Raw genomic sequence first — 22,012 nt, 5'->3', positions numbered from 1 at the left:
GGCTTCAAACACTGACCTTCAGAAACAGGTACTTCCCGTGATCTTCCCCTTTAAAAATTTAACCCTCCCCATCAATTCCACCTTGGTTTTTTACACCAAAGGAACGGCACCCCTGCATCCAATAAGAATAAACATTGACAAGAAGGACATATAATCCAAAGACTGTGTACTAGAAACCTATGAATAGTTTGTTTACCCACAGAAAGAGAGAAAATCTTTTACTGACTGGCAACACTGGTAAAATCAGTCTTTTTTACCCACAGAAAATAGTAGATAAGTAACAATATAGGAAAGAAAAATTACCCCAAATAAAAGCAGAAACAGGACACCAGAGAAGATCTGAAGTGTCGATAGGGCACATGCCAAGAGACAAAAACAGAGAAAAGCAGGCATTCTGACAGCAAAAGAAGTAGTTACTGCTAGAAGATGGAATGGTTGGACTACGGGAACCTGTGACATATGTTCAAATAGTATAATTTTTGGTAGCATTCTTGAAGACTCAAAATACCAGCAACCTAATCAGCATTAATTATAAGATAATCACTACTACAGAAAAAGAACAAACAGCATCTATAAAATATTCATTAATTCCACAAATATCTGCTGAACATTTACTATGTGCCAGAAGGCACTATTCTAGTGCTAGAGATACAGTGATGAGAAGAACAAAGTTCCAGCATCTTTGAAGAAGGCCAATATGACTAGAATTGAGGAGGTGAAGCATCAGAGAGCTCGGCAGAAGCCTTGTATATTATAAAGCTGTTCAGCTTTTATTATGTGTGTGAGAGAAGCCACTAGAGCAGTGTTTTTCAGCTTGTTTGGCATTAGAATTATCTGAGCAACTTTTCAAATAGAGTAATGCCTGGACTCAGCCCAGACCACTCTGGGTGTGGGTCTAGAAACTGACTTTAAGCAGGGGAGTGAGTTTTTATTTCAAAATCATCAGATAGTTCTGAAGAATGCAGGGGCAGGGGTGTGCATGAGTGAAATTCAGAGGCCGTGCAAGAAGTTAACATGGGAGTGGACAGGATGAAAGTTTGAATTACAATGGTTGGGCAGCAAGGAAGGAGAAATAAGGAATACAGACAACTTTTCCTGATTATTTTGTTATAGTGGGGAGCAGAATCATAGATGGCAGATGAACGGAAAGGGGGTGGCAAATCCAAGAAGTATTTTCAGTCTTGTTTTTAAGAACGAAACCTATTTCAGCATTATTTAAATAGTGATGATCCTATAAAGCTTAAAGCACATTTCCAATTATCATTCTTTCCTTTGACTGCCCCTCCACAGAGAGTCATTGTGTCACAGTGTCATTTCAAAACTTTTTAGAGACTTGGTTGAGCTCTCTTAAATATGCAAGACAATATTTTCCCACTTACTAGAAAATCTTTCTTTGGTTCTGGCTTTGTATCACACTATGTATCTTATTTTGAAACTAACAATAGCTACACATCAAGTCCCACAATTGGCTCCACTACAGATATCTTAAGAATCTATTTATTCTATTCAGAAGTAGCAAAAACAATTTTACACTCTGATCAAAATCCTGAGAAAGATGATATACCAACTGAGAATCATTAACCAAGGCAAACATAAGCGCCAACTGCACATCAAAAATACTTAACTACACAAGGTGTGTGTGTGTGTGTGTGTGTGTGTGTGTGTGTATGTGTAAAGCTGTATATCTTAATGCAATAGCTCCTTCATTTCAAACCAGGTAGACTGAAACAACTATTATAAATTTATGGCCAACAGGATCCAAGATAGCACCAGGCAATCCTACCATGTTTCTTCTATCCACCGCTGTATTTCAAACTTGTCATCCCTCCTCACTGCCTGAGTATCCTCCTCAGTAGACAACCACGGATTCTACTTTAGAAAACAGAGAAGCCATCAGATTGGAACTATTTCACCTAAGTGCCAACCAAATGTACAAACCTTCTTGCATCTGTACCTGTACGGGTCTCCTGCCTTTGTGTTATGATGAGAGGAGCGTCTCTCCTGTTTATCTGAAACCAATCCTGCTACCTATGCTCTGCTGCCCTTCCCACCTTCTAGAGACTATGCACTTCCCACTCTGACTCCTAGGTATCTCATCCATTCTTATGGCTTTACATGGTATCTATACACTTACCTTCCTAATTTTTATCTCTAGCCCAACCTTCTGCTTAGAGCACCAATTTATACATCCTACTGACTATCCCACATCTCCACCTGGATGTCTCACAGGCATCTCAAACTTAATATGTGCAAAACTTAACCCAATTTTCTCCTAGCCCTACTGTTATTAAATAGCCCTAACTGTCAACCCAAGTTGCTCATGCCAGAAATCTAGTTTATTTATTTATTTGGCTGCACCGGGTCTTAGTTGCAGCACGCGGGATCTTCACTGCTGCGTGCAGGATCTTTAGTTGTGGCGTGTGAACTCTTAGTTGCGGCATGTGGGATCTAGTTCCCTGACCAGGGATCGAACCGGGGCCCCCTGCATTGGGAGCACGGAGTCTTAGCCACTGCACCACCAGGGCAGTCTCATGCCAGAAATCTAAAAGTAATGAATTCTTCTCCTCCCTGTAGTCCACACATTCATCAAGTCAGTTCCACTTCCCAAAATCTCCACTTCAGTCTGCACTGGCACCATCCTGTCTTTCAGGTAACCATCATCTCTTACACCGACTACTCCAACAGCCTCCTAACTGGTCTCCTTGATTCCGTCCAGCACTTTCCACACAACACCCAAAGTGATCTATTTAACGCTTTCATGTCATTCCCCTGCTGAAAATCTTTTAACAGCTTCCAACTACACTGAGAATGAAATCCAAATGCCTTTGAGTCTACACAGTGCCACACAGTGTAACGCACCTACTCCTCCATGTTTATCCTGCGCTATTCCTCCTCTGCTTCAGCCACACCTGCCTTCTTTCTACTCTGAGAACTGTCAAGTAAATAAGCTCTTTCTTGCCTCAGTGGCTTTGCACGTGCCATTCCACTCTTTGAATGCCTAATTCCCTCTTGTCTTTCAAACTTTAGTTTAAATTCCATGTTCTCAGAGAGGCCTTTCTTAACTACCCTATCTAAGATGAGACCTCCAATGTCCTATGTCCCTCCTTTATTCTCTATTTCAGTACACTGTAATATCACTTATCAAAATTTGCATTCATTTTGTTTGTTGTTCATGGGATGGGGAGGTATCTTTCTTCCCTACCCAACTCTGAGAAGACAAGGACAATGCCTATTTTGATCACCATTGTATTTCTAGCACATTGCACAGGTGACTGGCACACATTTGATATATGAATGAATCCTCATATTGAAAATTTTAAAGATCCTTCATTACTTCAAGAAAACATTAATCCCAACGAAGAAATTATTCTTAAACCAACAAGAAAAATTATAATAAGATTTATTAATTTAGTTGTATGTTTAAAAAAATCTGTCTTATCTTCTTCAACTTCAGAATTAAAACGTGTCTACACTAACTAAAAGTATGGCACAGATTCCGCTGGACATGGGGAATCAAACCCTATCGACTTCCTCTTCTTTCTCACATCTTCTTTTGCTCAAGACAATCCCTACTATATGAAATGATTATGTTCCAAAAGTTCTTTTAAGTCTTAGAATTTAGATTTGCCACAAAGAAACATTATAAATAGGTTCCAAATCAGACTGTTACTCAAATCTAAAATAGCCCAAAGTATACTACTAGCAATATTACACTAAACTGATATCATAAGGCTTTTGCAGAATATATGGTTGATGTTCAACTAGAGATGTAAGGAAAACTGCTAAATGGCACCTGCAGACTGTGGGTTGGATGGAGAGGAAGAAAGACAATGTTGCTGGTAAGTTGTGAGGGAGACAAGGGCTTCCTGCTAAAGTAGGGCACCTGGCTACTCCCTCGTCATCCTTCCATAAACTCCAGGAATTAACTGGCCTCCTTCCTCTTTCCCAGCTACAATTTGTTGTCTTAGGCCAAGGTTTCTTTCCTCTACTAAAGCTCCTAAAAACAGAAGAGCTTTATCTTCTGCTTTCCTCTCTAATTCCTGAAACATACAACTATTCTAATGTTTCTAATGAAATGTTATTGCCAATAATGTGTAAAGACAAGGTCTACAAGTAAAATTAATGCTTAAGTAAGTTTAAAAAATTATCTCTATAATGTTATCCCTAATGTTTATTGAAATGTAAAGGACATTAAATATTAATTTCACTTTTCGATCACATAATCTTTTGTTCTTAAGAACTCCTCACTCTCACTCTTTTAGGTCTCTCTCCTCCCAAACTCCTTTTAATTTCAGAGGTGAGGCAGCTGAGGATACTGCTCCCTTGTTTTTAGGATGTGCCCTCTTGTTCTTGTTTTTAATCACTCAGACCTTCAAAAAAGGAAATAGGCAAAATGGACGAAGTGCTGCTCTTCAGGTACACAACCAATAAATGAATCAATAAACATTTTCCAAGGACCTACCATATGCCAGACACTAAGCTAGGCCATGGGAATATATAATTAGTTACGCAAGAATTCCCATCAAAGAGTCACTTACAGTCCAAGTGAGGGACACAGACAGTGGCAGAAAGATCAGAATCCTGTTCTAATAGGTATCTAACTGATATCTCAACTGAAGAGTCAGCATGAAAAAATGGGCTCAAAGACTAAATTTATGTTCACTCAGCTCTGCCCAAGGTAAACAAACTCTGTCTCCCAGGCACACAGAGACCTGGTATTTCCACTTTATTTAATAATTTCTTTACCTCCCTACAGATGTCCAATCTGTCCTCTTCCTCACTCCTAAATACCTATTTCCCATAAGACTGCTATTTCATTAGGGTCTCAAAGAGCTACGGGGAAATAGTCACTCAAACCACTCCATTTCTCTGTTCCAATACTATCCATACTTCGGAATGTCAATTTATTTATATATAATGGACCCCAGTCCCCACCATACACCAAGAAGCTAATCAATTCAAGATATATCCTAAGAAAGATAAGGATTACACCAGATAATTAAGGACTAGACCATGGAAACCGTGATTCAAGTGAGGGCTGGTTTCAGGAGGTCCTGCCTAGAACCGGCCAACACTACAAAGTCACTCATCAGTTCACTCTCAAAACACCAAGTGTGAAGGAATATTTATATTATGCATGTCTTTAACTGATTTAACAATGGCAGCTACAGACAATAAAACTCAAAAAGGTTATGGTTAGTAGCTATTTTACTATTTGAAGAATGCGTATAGTACTATGTAAAATTAAACTGAGTTCAAAATAAGTGAAGAACACAAACATATCAACTGCAAAGATGCAATTTAGAAAAATAATGTAATTAACCACTCTTGATTTTACATTAGAAACTAGAATTATATTATAAAATGAATACTCTATCATCTAAAAATAATTGAAATAACTTCCAAGTCATTCCTCTCTTCCTTAAGACTGTTCCACAGAGACCAGAAGTAAATTCCTCAATTATTTTAAATCTTATTCTAGAAGAGTAACCCTCTCTTCCAGACTACGCTTCATTCTAGAGGAATAATCCCCAACAGATTCTCAGCAGTGTATTCTATACTACATTACTACAACGCTATCTATGACTGAATCAAAGTTACTATAATAGGATTATTAGTACACTAGAAAGAAGTATATTCCTGATTTTCCACAGCTATGAAAAGCAGAAACAGACTGCTTTAAAAGAAGTCCCAGAGCTAACTCAGCTGACATACTTTTGTTAATCAATAAAATGAAAACAGGAAACACTAGCAATGAAGCATGTAAATATTCCGTAATTCAGTAACTGTCCCCCACTCACCCCGTCCATTCAACAAATTAAGGGAGACTACACCAAGATCATACAAATAGAAATTATATTAACCTAATCTTTAAATCTTTAAAATTGAATATCTCTCTCCAAGGTCTAGTTTCTTCCTCAGTTTTTCTTTCTATCCAAGTACTATGGAATTTACCTCTCAAACAGCTGTTAAATTTGTCCCTTCCTTTCTTTTTATTACACTGCCTTAGTTTAAGTCCTCAGCATCTCTTGTCTGAACTACTATAATCCCATTTTTTACAAAACTATCTGAGTTATCTTTTAAAATGCAAATTTGATCATTTTACTTCTCTACATAACTTTACAGGTCCTTCTGTTGCTGAAGTGTTTTATCACCTCTTAGCAGGTTGCACAAATCTTAACCATCTGTGCCCCACACTGCTTGGCTATCCCCAGGTACAGCTCATGCTCTGGCCCAGTTTGTGAAACAACTTGATGTTTTGTGCATCCTTGATTGGATACCTTTCTCTTCCCCCCCGTCAGGCTGACAAAATCCTACACAAAAACCAAATATTACCATCTCCAAGCCTTCACTGACCCTCCTGTTAAAGCAGTTACGTACATCTTAGCACTCTGAATAATATACCACACTTCATTATAATTGATTTTATGTACCTACCTTCTTCCACTCGATTAAGGGTCTTTGATCTTATTTATCTTGTACCTCAAAGGCAGAGCCCAGGGACTTGGCTGGTGGTGCAGTGGTTAAGAATCCACCTGCCAATGCAGGAGACACGGGTTCGATCCCTGGTCCAGGAAGATCCCACATGCTGCAGAGCAACTAAGCCATGCACCACAACTACTGAGCCTGCACTCTAGAGCTCGTGTGCCACAACTACTGAGCCCTCATGCCACAACTACTGAAGCCCACGTGTGCCTAGAGCCCATGCTCTGCAACAAGAGAAGCCACTGCAATGAGAAACACGTGCACTGCAAGGAAGAGTAGCCCCCGCTCGCCGCAACTAGAGAAAAAGCCCGCGTGCAGCAATGAAGACCCAACACAGCCGAAAATAAATAAGTAAAATAAATAAATTTTTAAAAAGGCAGAGCCCAAGGCCTGGCACATGGAATTAAACCAATAAATATTTGTAATATGCAGGCAACGTGTAAACTCTTAAGTGTATACAGGCAAATGAAAAAATAAAACTGGTATTTACTGTACTGTAATTTAAAACATTAGAAATATTGAGAAGTGTTACACTTCTTTGTAAAAACTTACCAAGAGTAGTTTTATTCATTTATTTATTTATTTTTGCTACACCAGGTCTTGCTGCATGAGGGATCTTTAGTTGCAGCATGCAGACTTCTTAGTTGCGGCATGTGGACTCTAGTTCCCCAACCAGGGATCGCACCCGGGCCCCCTGCATTGGGAGCGTGGAGTCTTACCCACTGGACCACCAGGGAAGTCCCCAAGAATAGTTTAAATACCACTTGTCTATGCCCTGGCAAATTATCATACTCCTTTCTAGGTTTAGATCAATTTCCAACATTTTATCCTGTGTACTTTCAATGCCATGATATATCTCCGAGAGTTCCTTTAATATGCAATTTTTTGCTGGTGTCACTTCCTCTGAGACATCTTTGTCTTTTTTGTCATACCACTTATCTCATTTATGTCGATAAGTTTGCCTTCACTAAATTCCTCTGGCTGTATATCTAGAGTCTCTCAAATGGCGACAGCACCCACATTCCCGTGGTGAGCTGTTTCTTCTATAACTCCATTTATGCTTGATTCAAATTTCAGTTCTGGCATCACCACTTTTTGGGTTTTTCTGCTGCACATTTATCTTCGTTGGCCAATTCCCTCTTTCAGTTATCCGTTTAAAAAAAAAATCTCATGAGTTTATCAGTGGGAGAAAAAGAAGCAACACAACTACATATGCTGTCTATGCATGAACACAAATATACAGTAACCAATCATGGACAGACTGAAATACGTGATATAACTGGTCACTGATCATGATACACATGTTATTGACACAGTGAGTTGTAGACTGAAGAGCTAGAAGCAAAGTTGGTACTTTATGCAATTACTCAAAGTATGGTGGTAACTAAAATGTGAACCATGTTGTTGGATAACTGGTGTTAACTAAACCATGATAACTGAAACATGTGCATACTGAAACTGTGCAAAATACTGATGGTTTCCAAAAATCTGATATGTCCTTTTCTTAAAAAAAATGTTTTTCATCTGTTAGCATAAGCAGTAAACTGCTTCAAAGTTTACATATCATTCAAATTGCCAAAATATTTCAATTAAAGTACCCCATTCAATTTTAGCTTAAGAAAATTATTGGTTTACATTAAGACTTCAATGACTGACTAAAGCAGATGCATCACCCAGTTTTCAAAAACATTTAGAAACTAAACTCCTGATTAAAAAGTGACTGATGTTTCTTTGACATAGCTAACTTGATTGAAAATTAGGAATTCACTCATCAAAACAAAACAAAATCAACTAAGTTTACAAATGGCCTTCTGAAGTTACTCACAAACCCAAAATAATGTTTATCAATTTCAATATCAATTATTTCCTATTACAAAATACACTAACTCAAAGTAGTTGAGAAGCTTTACCAGACGACATACATGCATGCAATTACAGAGTGCGCACAAATAGAAGTCATGTCAATTATTCATTTCCAGAGGGTGGGTAACTTTCTATCCAATCCAAAGGCTTACTACTAATTTGGTTCAACTTGACTTAGTTCCTAGAAGACTGGACTCAGAGTCCATGCAATGTCAACACGTAACAAATTCTAAGAGAGTTAACATCAAGGCTGAATTTATCAGTTAGTATTTGACTCACAGAAGTAATAACTGGATTTGTCTTTTAAAGTTGGTCAAAGGCACTAGCTATTTTATAGTTCAAAAAAGAAGTAACTTAAGAATATTTCATTGGCTTTGACATTTAAAATTTATCTCAGAAACAAATTCTAATATAGGACTGGAGTGCAGACTACTGAAAAAATATTTCTTGGAATCCAAGAGGCTTATTACTGCTTGTATCTTATGTTACTGACACATATGTACATGATGAACTCCAAATTTGTAAAGATCTAATGTCTCTTCCAATTTAAAATCTATTATTGGTATCTCACAGCTCTTAGTACAACACTAAGTCTTTTAAACCTGGTTTACAATGCACTTTAAGCACTTGCTTATTTCTTAAGCCTGTCAAGTCACCGGTTCCCCAGGACCATTCCTCCGTCATCATTAGACTTCTTTCAGTTCCTCAAATGGCAGCCTTCCCTTGTTCCCATGCTCTCATGCTGGGACTTCTCATCTTCTCCCAACCTGTTGTTCTTTTATCCCATGCCCCCATGCTAAGATCCTCTGTCACTCTTCTGGCTAATTCCTACTCTACCATCAAACCTCGTTTTAAAAGTAATTTCCTCCAGAAACCCTTCCTCATTGACTAGGTCAGGTTCCCCAGTACATACTCTCATAACTAGTTCAATTATCCTAACACTCATCACATTATAGCAATTACTTATTTAAAGACTGTCTTGCCCCTAAGACTACAAGTTGAATGAGTGTAAGGAATAAGCTAATTTTGTTCACTTCTTGTCTCTCCCATTCATAGTATGGTATCTAGCATTCAGCAGGTTCTCATTTAAAACATTAAGTGGGTGAGTGAAGGAATAAAAGAACAGAATATCATTTCCTCACTTACTTAACTATAACTTTCCTCTCTATAATTATTATCTTCTACTTCTCTAAGCTAGTCTCCAGAACACCATAAACACTGCAATCCTCAATCCAGAATGCCTTTCTTCCTAACTTTTCACCCTGGCCCTCTTTAAATAAAGCCAGTTTCTGTTCATGCTTCTAAATCTCCTCCACCTTCCTGTACCACTTATTTGGCACTTCACAACCAGACTGTCAACTCAAAGCAATCTTCTGTTTTCATTTTGGTACTAGAAAGCTGCTCACATTTTGAGTGGGGACTATGTCCCATTACCTAATATAATGGTTGGCCCTCCATAAATGTTTTGCTTGCTGCTACTACTGATGAGGTCAAGTTCACGTACCTCTTTAATCCCCACAAAAGTCTCATGTTATAAACCTCTCTAACCTATTGAAAACAGAATATGAGTGTACAGACTTTAGGTAGGAATATTTACATGTGAATGTCTCCTCTTGCTCTAAAGCCCCTCTTTCCTAGTCTTAAGTTCTTTAAGGCATTTATTCCCCAAACTCATAAGGTAAGATATTTAATAGTGAGATATCCCAGAGGTCCATTAGGACCCTCAATAAAATAACACCAGTTACTCTAACAGAACTTACTATGTGCCACTGTGTGCTTTACACATACGTATTCATTTAATCCTCACAACAACCCTATGAAGTAAGTATACCATTATCTCCATTTTACTTGTAAGGAAACTAAGTCACAGCAATGCTAAATAACTTGACACAAGGTCACAAAGCTTATAGGGAGTGAAGCCAGTATTTAAACCCAAGGCAGTGTGGCTTCGGGGAATATATTCAGAGTTCAGAACCATTAAACAAAACTTACAAAAGCAAGAAAATAAGAAGGGGTTTCTGGTTAAGTACTACATAAATACAATGAAAATGAATTAGCCTACTTCAATCCACAGTTCAAATTTATGTTTTAGGTTTACATAGTATTTGAAGGACAACTGAGGATAACATTTTTTTGAGCTCTTAATATAGGCATTCTACTTATTACCAGGGATTCTGTTAATACTTTTAACACCGTACTCAGTTGGTTAACTGAGTAACTCCAAGAAACAGGTAAGTAAACTAAGGTTAAGGTTAAATGAGACTAATAATCAGGATAGGTTAAAATAACATGCCAAGGTCATATATAATTCTAAGTGGCATGTCTTAGACTTAAGTTCTTAAACATTAACAAAGTTCACCTTTTAAAGAAGGTACTTGCCTAAACCAGAATATTAAATTTATTGGAAATACCCTCCATTTAAGCATAGTTTATCTATAATTTTGTACATATTGAAGCATAAAATCTACTGCTTCTAAAACATGTTATACTTTTTAAAAATATTACCCATAGTGATGCAAGTTAGCATAATACAGTTAAAATGCATTCCTAATATGGTAGAGAATAAATCAGTACTATTTGGCTTACCTTTATAAATGACACTTTCTCAATCTTTTATAAAATATTATTTCTCTAGCTCAGTAAAAGGGAACATTTTACACAGCTACATTTCATCATCAACATAGCTACATTTACAAAGGCTATTCTAAAACACTTCATATATATTAACTAACTGAATCCTTATAATAATCCTAGGATAAAGATACTATTATTATTCCCATTTTACAGATGAGCAAGCAGAGGCACAGACAGGTAGGTCACAGAGCTGCACAGCTAGAATAAGGTAAAGTCAGGACTGTGACACAGTCAGGAGGCCCTCCCACAGTCTATGGTCCACAACAAGGGCATTCTATCACAGCAACAGATTTCATCAACACCTTGCATAAAACCTTAAAATGATACAGCAATTGTTTGCTTTCTTCAAGTTATTTTTAATTTCAAAGGTTATGAAATTCAGGAACTGCATTAAGGAATAAGCTGGGAGGCACTTATCCAATAGACATCTTCGTCTACAATAAATAATGCTGGCACTTTATTGGTGATTTATTCATAACCTTGAGTGTTCCATTAAGATATCAAAACCATCAATACACTGATGCTTTAACATCACAATTGATCTTTAAAATACTTAATGTAGTTTTTAGTTACAGCATAATATAAGATAGGTAAATATCTCAGAAAAGATTCACTACAGATTCCAAAGCAAATGTCACCTCCTCTGGGCTGAAGGTTATCGGCTCCATAACCTTGAAAACTGTATAAGGGTTGCCCAAGGATACACTGAAACTGGATGGTCCTTATAAAGCTAAATAGTAGATAATCGAGACTGAAAACTGAATCGTGAAAGGAAATTGAAATGTAAACTCAACATTTCAATGATTTATTGCTTATCTTCTTCTCTTAAGTACACTGATTCACTTCGAAGCAGAATTATTGAAACTGAGAGAAAATATCAGAAAATAAAATTTTCAAAACATTTTACCATGTAACTCTGAGTCACTATGAATAAATAGTGTAGTATTCTCAATGAAGGAAGGTAGACCAGGATTCGAATAATGACTCTTTATCCACAACAGTACTGTTTTAGTTTATCTTCTAGTTTAGAGAGATCACATTTGAAAAATAATTTTCAAAGAACTCTAATAACATTACAAAGTTAAGGGAACAAACATAAATGAAGGCTTATTCTGTCTTTATCTATACTGTACAAATAAGGAAACTGAGATCCTTAACGTGAAAACCCTGACTTAAAAAATTTAAAAAATCACACAGCTATTAAGTGGGATGGTCAGGATTGGAATCCAGACTTAATTCTTTCTATAACATTAAACCCTAAAACTTGTATTATTCAATGATGCTTTACTATAGATCTATTTTTATGACTAAAGTTCTAAAAAATCTAACTTTTCTAGTAGATTGATGATAAATCAGTGTTCATTGGACTATTATTTTTCACCTCAGATTCTACCAAATTAAAGTTGTAATTACATTATTTTAAATTGATATGATGCAATCATTTCCTTTCTAATACATTATCACTACTGTACCTCACCTATTCCTCCTTATTAACATACAAATAGACAGAAGCTATACAACTTACAGGACAAAATCTTTGAGACCTTGACTAGGCCAATTTCCCTGCATGAGACAATTTTTTAAAAGTTCAATCCAGAAAAGAAAAAAACTTGATAAAATGAACTTCCTCAAAATTTTTAAATTTTGCTCTTTGAAAGATACTGTTAAGAAAATAAAAAGACAAGCCATAGACTGGGAGGAAATACTGCAAAACACATATCTGATAAAGTACTTGTATCTAGAATAAAGAACTCTTAAAACTCAGTAAGAAAACAAACAACACAATTTAAAAAAATAGGCAAAAGATATGAAGATTGTTCACTAAGATATACAGATGACATATAAGCATGTGAAAAGCTTCCTATCATTAGTCGTTAGGGAAATGTGAATTAAAATCATAATGAGATACCACTACATACTTTATTAGACTGACTAAACAAAAATAAAAACAAAAACACCTGACAATACCAAGTGCTAAGGGAGGACTGAGAGCAATTGGAACTCTCAAAAAATGTTTTTTTAATTCTTATGCCATGCTGATAGGCATGCAAAATGATGTGGTCACTTTGGAAAAGCTTGGCAGTTTCCTAAAAAATTTAAGCATAGGGGGATAGTGGGAGTGGTGGTGGTGGGATGAACTGGGAGATTGGGACTGACATGTATACACTGACATGCATAAAATAGACAACTAATGAGAAACTGCTGCATAAAAAATAAAATAAAATTCAAAAAATAAATTTAAGCATATACTTAGGATACTACCCACCAATCCCTCTCCTTGGTAGTTATCCAAGAGAAATGAAAATACACATTCATGGAAATGTTTACAGCAGCCCAATTCATAATCTCCCCAAACTGGAAACAACACTGGTAGACTGGAAACACTGGAAACAAGTGGCAGATGGATAAACAGTGGTACACATCCACACAATGAACTACAGCTCAACAACGACAACAAAATACTACTGATACACACAAATCTAAAATGTATTATGCTAAAAATATTTTTTAAATAAAATAAAATGTATTATACTAAGCGAAAGAAACCACCCTCAAAGCTCCATGGTTCCATTTATATGACATTCTAGAAAAGGCATTCAGTGGTTTTCAGAAGCTGGGGTTGAGGGGATGGGCTGGTTATAAAGGAACACAAAGACATTTTCTGTAGTGTTGGAAAAGTTCTATATCTTGATTGTGGTTGTTTTACATGACTGCATGGGTTTGTCAAAACTCAGCACATTATACTAAACAGTATGAATTTTACTATATGTAAATTATACCTCAGTAAGCTTGACATTAAGAAAAAATTAACAAGCAAAAAATGCAATAATTATGCAAAAATTTGTTACAAATGAATAATACTGGATGTGAATTTGTAACCACAAACCCAAGTGTAGAATGTCATTTAAAAAATTTAAACATCTCTTTTAAAAAATTATTTTATAATATTCTTTTAGAATATCTGTTTACCTCACACTGGGCATATATACCATTTTGTAATGTGGCATTACAGTGGCATCAGCATTATTAATATTTATTTCAGTAATATAATTATTCAAATAAAAATACTGAATACGTTACCTTTTTTCTTAAACCACTTACATTAGTTTCTAAATGGGCTTAATGTTTTCATATGCCAAGACACAATTTTATATCATTCCTTTGTTATAAGTGAATAAAAAACATACTACTGAGGCCTTCGTGGTTATAAATTTTTCAAATCTCTGGAATACCATCGTCCACTTGTTGGTCCATTCCACTTCAGAAATCTCATGAAAACAGTAGTTAAATAGCTCTTTGCTACATTACAGGGGCAGGTGTGTTTGGAAGTGAGCAAAAGAGCGGAATGATAGCTATTTTCCTTGCTGTTTAGGGGGTGAGAGCACAAAGCAGTCCCAAACTAGGCTCCTTCTGAGGAGTACAGTTCTCCACGATTAAAGCTGGAACCTATTAAACAGTCTAGATTATATCTTAACTCCTTTCAAAAGGAGTCCCTCCCCCACCCCCACCCCCAGTTCAGGGTATTCAGGGACTTTCAATGCCACTCTCATTTGTATAGCACAAAGAGTCCATGTAATGCATTTTCACATGTAGTATCTCTTTTCCCACCAAGACCTATGAGAAAGTTTTCTTAAATTTGCATTTTACAGATGTCAAAACCCACTCAGCAGATTGGATTAGTTGTCCAGTGATCACACAAACCAATATGTGGCAGAGCCAGAATATTGTTTATTATTCTATGTATGCATTAACATTTACTACAGTCTAAAGACAACCAACACTATGGGAAATCTATACCCAATGATGTCTAAAACTATTATCTATACCTTATCCAATAGAAAGCGAAGAAGAAAACTGAACTTTAAAGATAAAAGTGTATGAAAAAGAACCTGTAAAAATATCATTCTGAAGTGAAATTCACACTGATAAAGAATCTTATGATTGAAAAAAGGTAAAACAATGTCTTGAAAAGACAAAGGCTAAGGAACTGGGCTTCCCTGGTGGCGCAGTGGTTGAGAGTCTGCCTGCCAACGCAGAGGACACGGGTTCGAGCCCTGGTCTGGGAAGATCCCATATGCCGCGGAGCAACTGGGCCCGTGAGCCACAATTACTGAGCCTGCGCATCTGGAGCCTGTGCTCCGCAACAAGAGAGGCCACGATAGTGAGAGGCCCGCGCACCGCGATGAAGAGTGGCCCCCGCTCGCCGCAACTAGAGAAAGCCCTCGCACAGAAACTAAGACCCAACACAGCCAAAAATAAATAAATAAACAAATTTAAAAAAAAAAAAAAAAAAAAAGAAAGGCTAAGGAACTGTTCCATAGGGTAGCTATGAAGTCTGAAAACAGGTACAATTGCTGTACACGTATCTTAATGTAATATTAATAGGCCACATATTACGTACTCTCCTATGGTTCTAAACTTGGTAGCCATTGTGTGTATTAAAGGAAACTAAGTAAAGAGGTCAATTTAGTGACAGTTAAATGTAGAATGAAATCCTGGATGGAAAAGACAAAGGCCAATACTGGAACAACTGGCAAATCTGAAATACGGATCCATGTCAGACAATTAGTATTGAACATGTTAGACATGTTAGTACCGAATCAATGTTACATTTCCTGAATTTGATAACTGTAACGTAATACCTAAGAGAAAGTCCTTGTTCTTACGTGATACATATTTTAAGTACTTAGGGATGAAGGGTTATGATGTGTGCAACTACCTCAAATGGTTCCCAAAAAATGTGTATGTGTTTACATGTACAGAGAAATCAAATAACAAAATGTTAACTGATGGTCTAGATGAAGATTATAGTGTTCACAGTTATTATTCTTGAACTTATAAGTTTGAAATTTCAAAAAACAAAGAGTTGAAAATAAAAAGCAAAACTTTAAATTTTCTTTCAATTTTCTTCAATAGCTAATAAGACGTTTCCAACAAGATCTTTCCTAAGAAATTGAATAAAAAAGATATATTCTTTCTAGTGCCTCTATAAATAAGTTAACTCTAGTTGGAATCAAACAGTATTTGCTGATCTTTTAAAAACTGGGTATAAAACACGGGAGCAAACAACACATAATGCATCCAAGGAATAGCTTATACTTTATTAGGTGCTATGAGAATTTCAGTAAAATTTACATACTGTCCTTTATTTTAAGGAGCTTAAGATATGCTGAGAAACATAAAATTCAATGTCCAGCTCCTGTGGATCATTAACAGCACTCTAAACACTTAATAAGACAGTACATATTTAACTAAAATTTTACTCACTCTAATATATATGATTTCACCATTAGGTGTTTCTCCCACCCCACTCCAAAAGATTTTCACATTTATTTTTATCTTAATATATTTCACTACGAATGCAGTGAGGCTGCATCATGTAGACATTTTACTTCCATGAATTCAACCATAAGCTCTCAGGGGGAAAAACTGAGGATTTCAACAGCACAGCACCATTCCACGAAATAAGCATACCTTCCCCAAGGAGCACTAAGCAGGAGTATAAGGGAGCTGTCCAGTAACACATGTGTCTCTCCCTGTGTGCATCTTGCCAAGCTCTGATCCTAGTATTCAAAGTATTTTTGTGTAACAAAACCCCTAATGCAAGCCAATTTCTTCATCTGGTGCTCAACTAAAGAAATTTATTTTTGGAGTTTCTGAAGGAAAAACTAGCTATTTTGCACTTCTGTGAGATGGAATGAATGTATGGAAACCATACTTCATGATGACTTTAAGGGATTTTTAAGGTAATTTGAACCAAAATCTTTTTTTGGGGGGGGGGGTCATCACGTGTGCTAAATTCACAGTTTACCTCAATCCTAACATGCAACTCCAACGCAAATGTACTCTATTTCATTATTATAGCAAGAACATGACACTTTAAAGCAAGGATGACTTCTTTCCAAAGGCTACATCCAGAAACATATTCCTCAAATTTTCTAAGTCAACTCCATGTATTTTTTTAGGTACTCCTGAGTCTGCCAATTTACATTTTTTCCTCTGGATTATCATTTAATCTGATTCAACCCAACTTCTACATTCTTCCTACTCATAGAATCAGAGTTAGAAGAAACTCAGAAATCACACAGCCTATTCCTCCCTCCAACCTCATAGAGCTGTTGGCTGGAGATTTCCATTCACTAAGTTCCATGTTACAATAAATTCCTTACTCTCTAACTACCATAAATTTTTCTAGAAAATTAAAGATCTAATTGTACACAGTTCTAAAAAGACAATTTTTATAAAGTGATACTAAAATGCAGTGAAACAAAGCATCTCTTTGGCATTTTGAATCCTCAACACTTACTAACCTCTGAATCCTATTGAGTAGAACAGTTTTAATAATTCTCAATGATCTCCAGAGGAACGTCAGGGAATCCCATAAAATTGGGCCTCTTCCTTACAACATTTATTTTGAATACAATTATTTTATAATTTTATCCTCTGATGTCTTATTTTTATAATCCTTAACCCTGATGTCTTATATTTTAACTCTTTCCTTAAAAAAAAAACAAAAAAAAAAAACTAGGGACTTCCCTGGAGATCCAGTGGTTAAGATGCCGTGCTTCCACTGTAGGGGGCGCGGGTTCCATCCCTGGTCAGGGAACTAGATCCCACATGCCGCCTGGTGCGGCCCAAAAAAAAAAACAACTATAAGCTTTCAAAACTGTTTTTAACAAAAAGTACAATAAGTTTTAAAAATTCTATTTAAAGCTTCTAATCTGGATTTTTTAAAAAATAAAGTGAAGTAATTTTTCATTTTCAGAATGAGGTCAAAATTATTTGTCTAGTAGCAACCTAAAGTCACAGATGCAAAAAGTTTCTGTGACATCAGGATATAATTCCCTAAAGCCCACTTTTTCACGGTACACACTCTTTATTTTCTTGTAAAAGATTAGTGCAGAATGACAAATGTGTTGTGTACTAAAATTTAAAAGGGATCGTTCAGATCTTTGAATGAAAGTCATAAATCTAAGAATCATGGTTGAATGACCTTAGCTGAAGAAGCACACAAGTTCTTTATAAAATTCTAACTAAATATAAAGATGTTGTTGACATTCTAAGGAACCATTACTTACTTTTATAACTTGCTTAATTAAAGTGCCTAAGTCTGGGATGAACACTGTACCTTCAAAATAAGGCTGACCTTCAAGGGCCAAACCTTATCATAACCCTTTTTTTGATCACAGACCTCTTTGTGAATCTAATGAAAGCTAAGAAGCCTCTTCCCAGAAAATTTCACATGTGCACATAACGCAAAATTTTAACACAATGTTGAGGGAAGGAGTCATCATGGACTCTATCCATCCCAGAGAAATAATTGCTGTCACTGATTATATGGAAGACAGCCTTAAAACATAATGCTTTGGTGTTCATACACACTCTGATGAGAATAAGAAGGGTATCAAACACGCATCCCGGAGTTTGAACACGCAGGTGAAGGCGGTTCTGCGGTACCCTAAGTGTTCTGAGGCCAGAGCACCCTGGTCCTGCTAGCTGTCCATCCCTGCTCTGCAATCCCCTCCAACATGAAACCCTGCGCCTTCTCATCCCTACCATGACCTCCACCTCTTATCTAGACTCGGCAAGCTGCTTTGATCTACTTCGTTGACAAGTAACCATGCAGTCTGCCCTTTAATACCTTCAGTAACACAACTTAGGGCTTCAGAAGGCAGGCCATTCCAGTTTTAGGCAACTCTGAAGAATTATAAAGTTCTTTTCTAATCTGATTAGCCTGGTTTGTAAATTTTAAATGCTGTCCTGAATTTCTCCTCTATTTATTTGCCAATAGGTAACAAAATAGCTTGCCATTCAAAGTATCTAATCCTAAAACCAGGAGCAAAAAATCATTTAGCCTTACTTTTTACCAAACAGGAGAGTCAGAATTATGCTGAAAAACACTTTCTATTTGAAAGTCAAAACCTAAGAGGATCAGTATTGGCTCAGTTCAAGAAAGATGTAAGGCTTTCACGTACACAACATCTCCTACCTTGCTGGGCTTCTTTTCACTGCATAAAATATTTAAAATGCATCAACATTAAAAGATTAAAATTATAGTCACTGCAAATTAACATCAGTTCTGTCTAAAAAGTTTATTCCCTGTATTTCTATTTATGCCTGTGATTCTGTAATAAACAGCTCTCATCAATGCAATATAAATATAGAAGTCATTATTTATTCATTAGATAAAGACTGGCTTTCAAGAACTACAGGTTATCTCAGTCACCTTCAACAGGTCCTTTTTCACAATAAGAAATATCTCTTATTGAAACCGGAGTATTAATAAGGTCATTTATCATATATAAAGCAATCTCTGAAGAAAATGCTTGCTTCCTTTGAAAACAAAGGAAATACAATTATATTTGATATTTTCTTCCTTAACTGTAATCCCTCACTAGTGCTGAACAAAAAAGGTTCAGAAATATTTTGCACAGTGATTGATTAATCAGATAAGAACAATGCTAACCAACAGTTAAGTGGATAAACACACAGCAAAATCTCATTTTCAAAGGGCCACCCAGGGGGGCTCTGTGCTGGGTTATGTCTCAGAGAACCAAACAATGCACAGTCCTAAGGAGGAGGCTACCCTGCAAGGAGCTTCTTTATGGTCCTTCAATAGTTAAACTTCCTAAAGGAATCCAAAGAAGGCCCACCTAAATGAATGCTGTCTTACACTGCAAATTACATTGGAGCACTATTTCGGTAAGTTTATGTGGTAGGTATACACTAATCCCTCAGTAAGAAATACATTTCCTGATAAATAACCACTTCTCTACTTGTCCAGAATGGCCAGAAGAAGGAATGCTGTGTTTTAAAAAGACACACACACAAAGCCTAAAAAGATAATGCCATGCATTTCCACTTTTCAGAAACTGTATTACAAACAAATGGCACGTTAAAGCTCAGGAACAGTCCTCCAAGCACTTCTCTTGTAATAAAAGCATCTACTGAATCATTTTAGTTGATTCTTCCAGCTGAAGATGGTTTCATCCATCACAAATGTGTACTGAAAAATTTTCTTACACTTCACATTGTTGGATACCCTATTATTTAAGACTGAGTCAGTTTTAAATCAATCAACAGTTTTAAATCAATATATTTGTACCTAAGCAAATATTGTCAATCTCGAGTAAGTTCAATAATGTCTGCTTTTTAAAACAAAATTCTTCCACCAGCTTGTTATTCATGTAAAATCGAACGCGGGAAATAACTTACTTAAAACACGGACTACTATAGGTAGTCAAACACTGCCCTACCCCTTGTAAGAGTGGATGACTGCAACATTTTAATATACTCCATCACGTAGTAGTACAGCTACAAAACCTTCATATCAGCGCCAGAAGTTGAACAATTTCCAGTAGAATTTATTCTTAAATAGATTCCGCATCATTCTCAATACCAAACGTCACCAACATCCAGGTACACTGAAGGTAAGTAATTGATAACCACAAACCCTGTAATATAACCCTCTCAACATTCACTTGCGCACTCTTCTCATTTCTTTTAATGTGAAATCGCTAAGTGTAAAGAATTAAGGAATCTTCTCCATTTACTACGCAGTTGAGCGTTATTAATCGGGAGGCTGGAATCACCACATTATGAAAATTTCAGAGTAGCAATACAAAACAAGATTCAAAAGGAAAAAGGTCTATTTGCTTAAATACGGAGAGAGCTTACATTTTTTTAAAAAGTATTTGCGGGATGCCAACCAAAATTTCCAAAATCCACCCCTCCTCCCGCCTTAAGTCACCCCCCCAACACCCGCGCCCAGTCTGGGTAGTCGTTACTTTGACGCGGCCGGGATGCTACTCACCGAGTTTTTCCACCAACTTGAGCATCACCCCTCCAATGTGCACCTCCCCGGTCACTCTTAGGGTGACATCGCGGTTCAGGTCCGTCACATGAACGCTCAGTTCCCACGTCCCATCCGCATAGCAGCCATCTGGCATCCTTATCCCGTCTAGAGCCATGGCTCCTTCCTGCAAGCACGGAGGAAATGGCTCTCGTCAGCGTCACTCCCCCAAAGGAAGGCAAATCCCACCGAACTCGCAGTGTCGGCCGCGGGGTGAGAGAAGGTGGAGAACGCGAGGGTTTCCGCACGAACCTAAGTTCGGGAGAGCGGCGGCGAGACCAGCTGCAGGCAGGATCCTGCGCTCCGCGCCCCTTCCCGGCGGCCGCCCCGCGCTCCCGCCCCGCGGCGGCCCTCGGCGGACACGGCGCCGCCCGCCCCGCGCGGCCCCAGCCTAGCGGCCCTCGCCTAGCGGACCGCGGCGGGCTTCACCTGCCCGCCTGCTGGCCGCACCCAGGCTCGGGCGACGCCGCCTGCGGGCTCCACAGTCCTCCTCCCCGCCCGCGCTCCCCTCAGTCCCCGCCGGGCCCGGCCCCTTACCTCGCGCTCCTCGCGCTCCCGGCCCGGGGCTCGCGCGGCAACAGGCGCGGGGCGAAGGCTCGCCCGGCGGCGGCGGCGGCGGCGGCTGCGAGTCCCCTCCTCTGCGGGTGAAACGCTGCGTCCCTGCCGGAGCGACTAATGGAGTCCGGTCGTCGCGGCCCCTCGCCTCTCCCTCGGCGCTCCACCCCTCTCTCCCCGCCCCCTCAGTCCGAGTCCGGCTCCCTCCCCCTCGCCCCGCTAAGGCGCACGCAGCGGGTCCGGCCGCCTCGCCCCTCCCCCCCGTCCCCTGCGGCCGCACTCGGGGCCGAGGCCGCGCGGACTCCCGGGCTGGGGGCGGGGCGGCGCGCGGCGGGGGAGCGAGCAGTGCGGGGGAGGCGGGGGCGCCCTCGGCGGCAGCAATCTCTGCCCCGCCGTGCCGCTGCCCTTTTATGGAAATGAAGGACCCGGCGTAGGGATTGAATCCAACATCCGGGCTCTCGGCGGCGGGACCTGAGGAGGGGGAGCCACGGGAGCGCAGCTGCCTTGCACCGGGGCGCGGGTGAGCGTTGGGCGCTGGGTTCCGCGCTCGCGTCTCTGGCTCGGCGAGGGCCCGCGACGGTGGGTGTCGGCGCTTCCAGCCGGCGGAGGGGGCTCGTCCGT

At 38.5% G+C, this 22,012-nt stretch overlaps 1 protein-coding gene across 4 annotated transcripts in view; it reads right to left on the bottom strand.

Annotated features, from left to right (window-relative positions):
* Positions 1 to 21,588, bottom strand: part of FERMT2 (FERM domain containing kindlin 2) — a 73,442-nt gene extending 51,854 nt beyond the window's left edge. Inside the window, exons 1-2 of one of the 4 annotated variants that reach the window (XM_082450407.1) lie at positions 21,374 to 21,588; positions 20,798 to 20,963 (exon numbers count right to left, since the gene is read on the bottom strand). In XM_082450407.1, the coding sequence (XP_082306533.1) occupies positions 20,798 to 20,954 (157 nt within the window). In that variant the 5' untranslated portion in view covers positions 20,955 to 20,963; positions 21,374 to 21,588. The remainder of the gene's footprint in view (positions 1 to 20,797; positions 20,964 to 21,373) is intronic. The other 3 variants (XM_082450408.1, XM_082450405.1, XM_082450406.1) reach the window with 3 other exon arrangements.
* Between the last annotated feature and the right edge of the window lie 424 nt (positions 21,589 to 22,012).

This window comes from Balaenoptera physalus, assembly GCF_965194825.1.
Source record: "Balaenoptera physalus genome assembly, chromosome: 2".
NCBI lineage: Eukaryota > Metazoa > Chordata > Mammalia > Artiodactyla > Balaenopteridae > Balaenoptera > Balaenoptera physalus.
The sequence above is the reverse complement of the archived record's forward strand: the minus strand, read 5'-3'. Positions and strand labels throughout refer to the sequence as shown.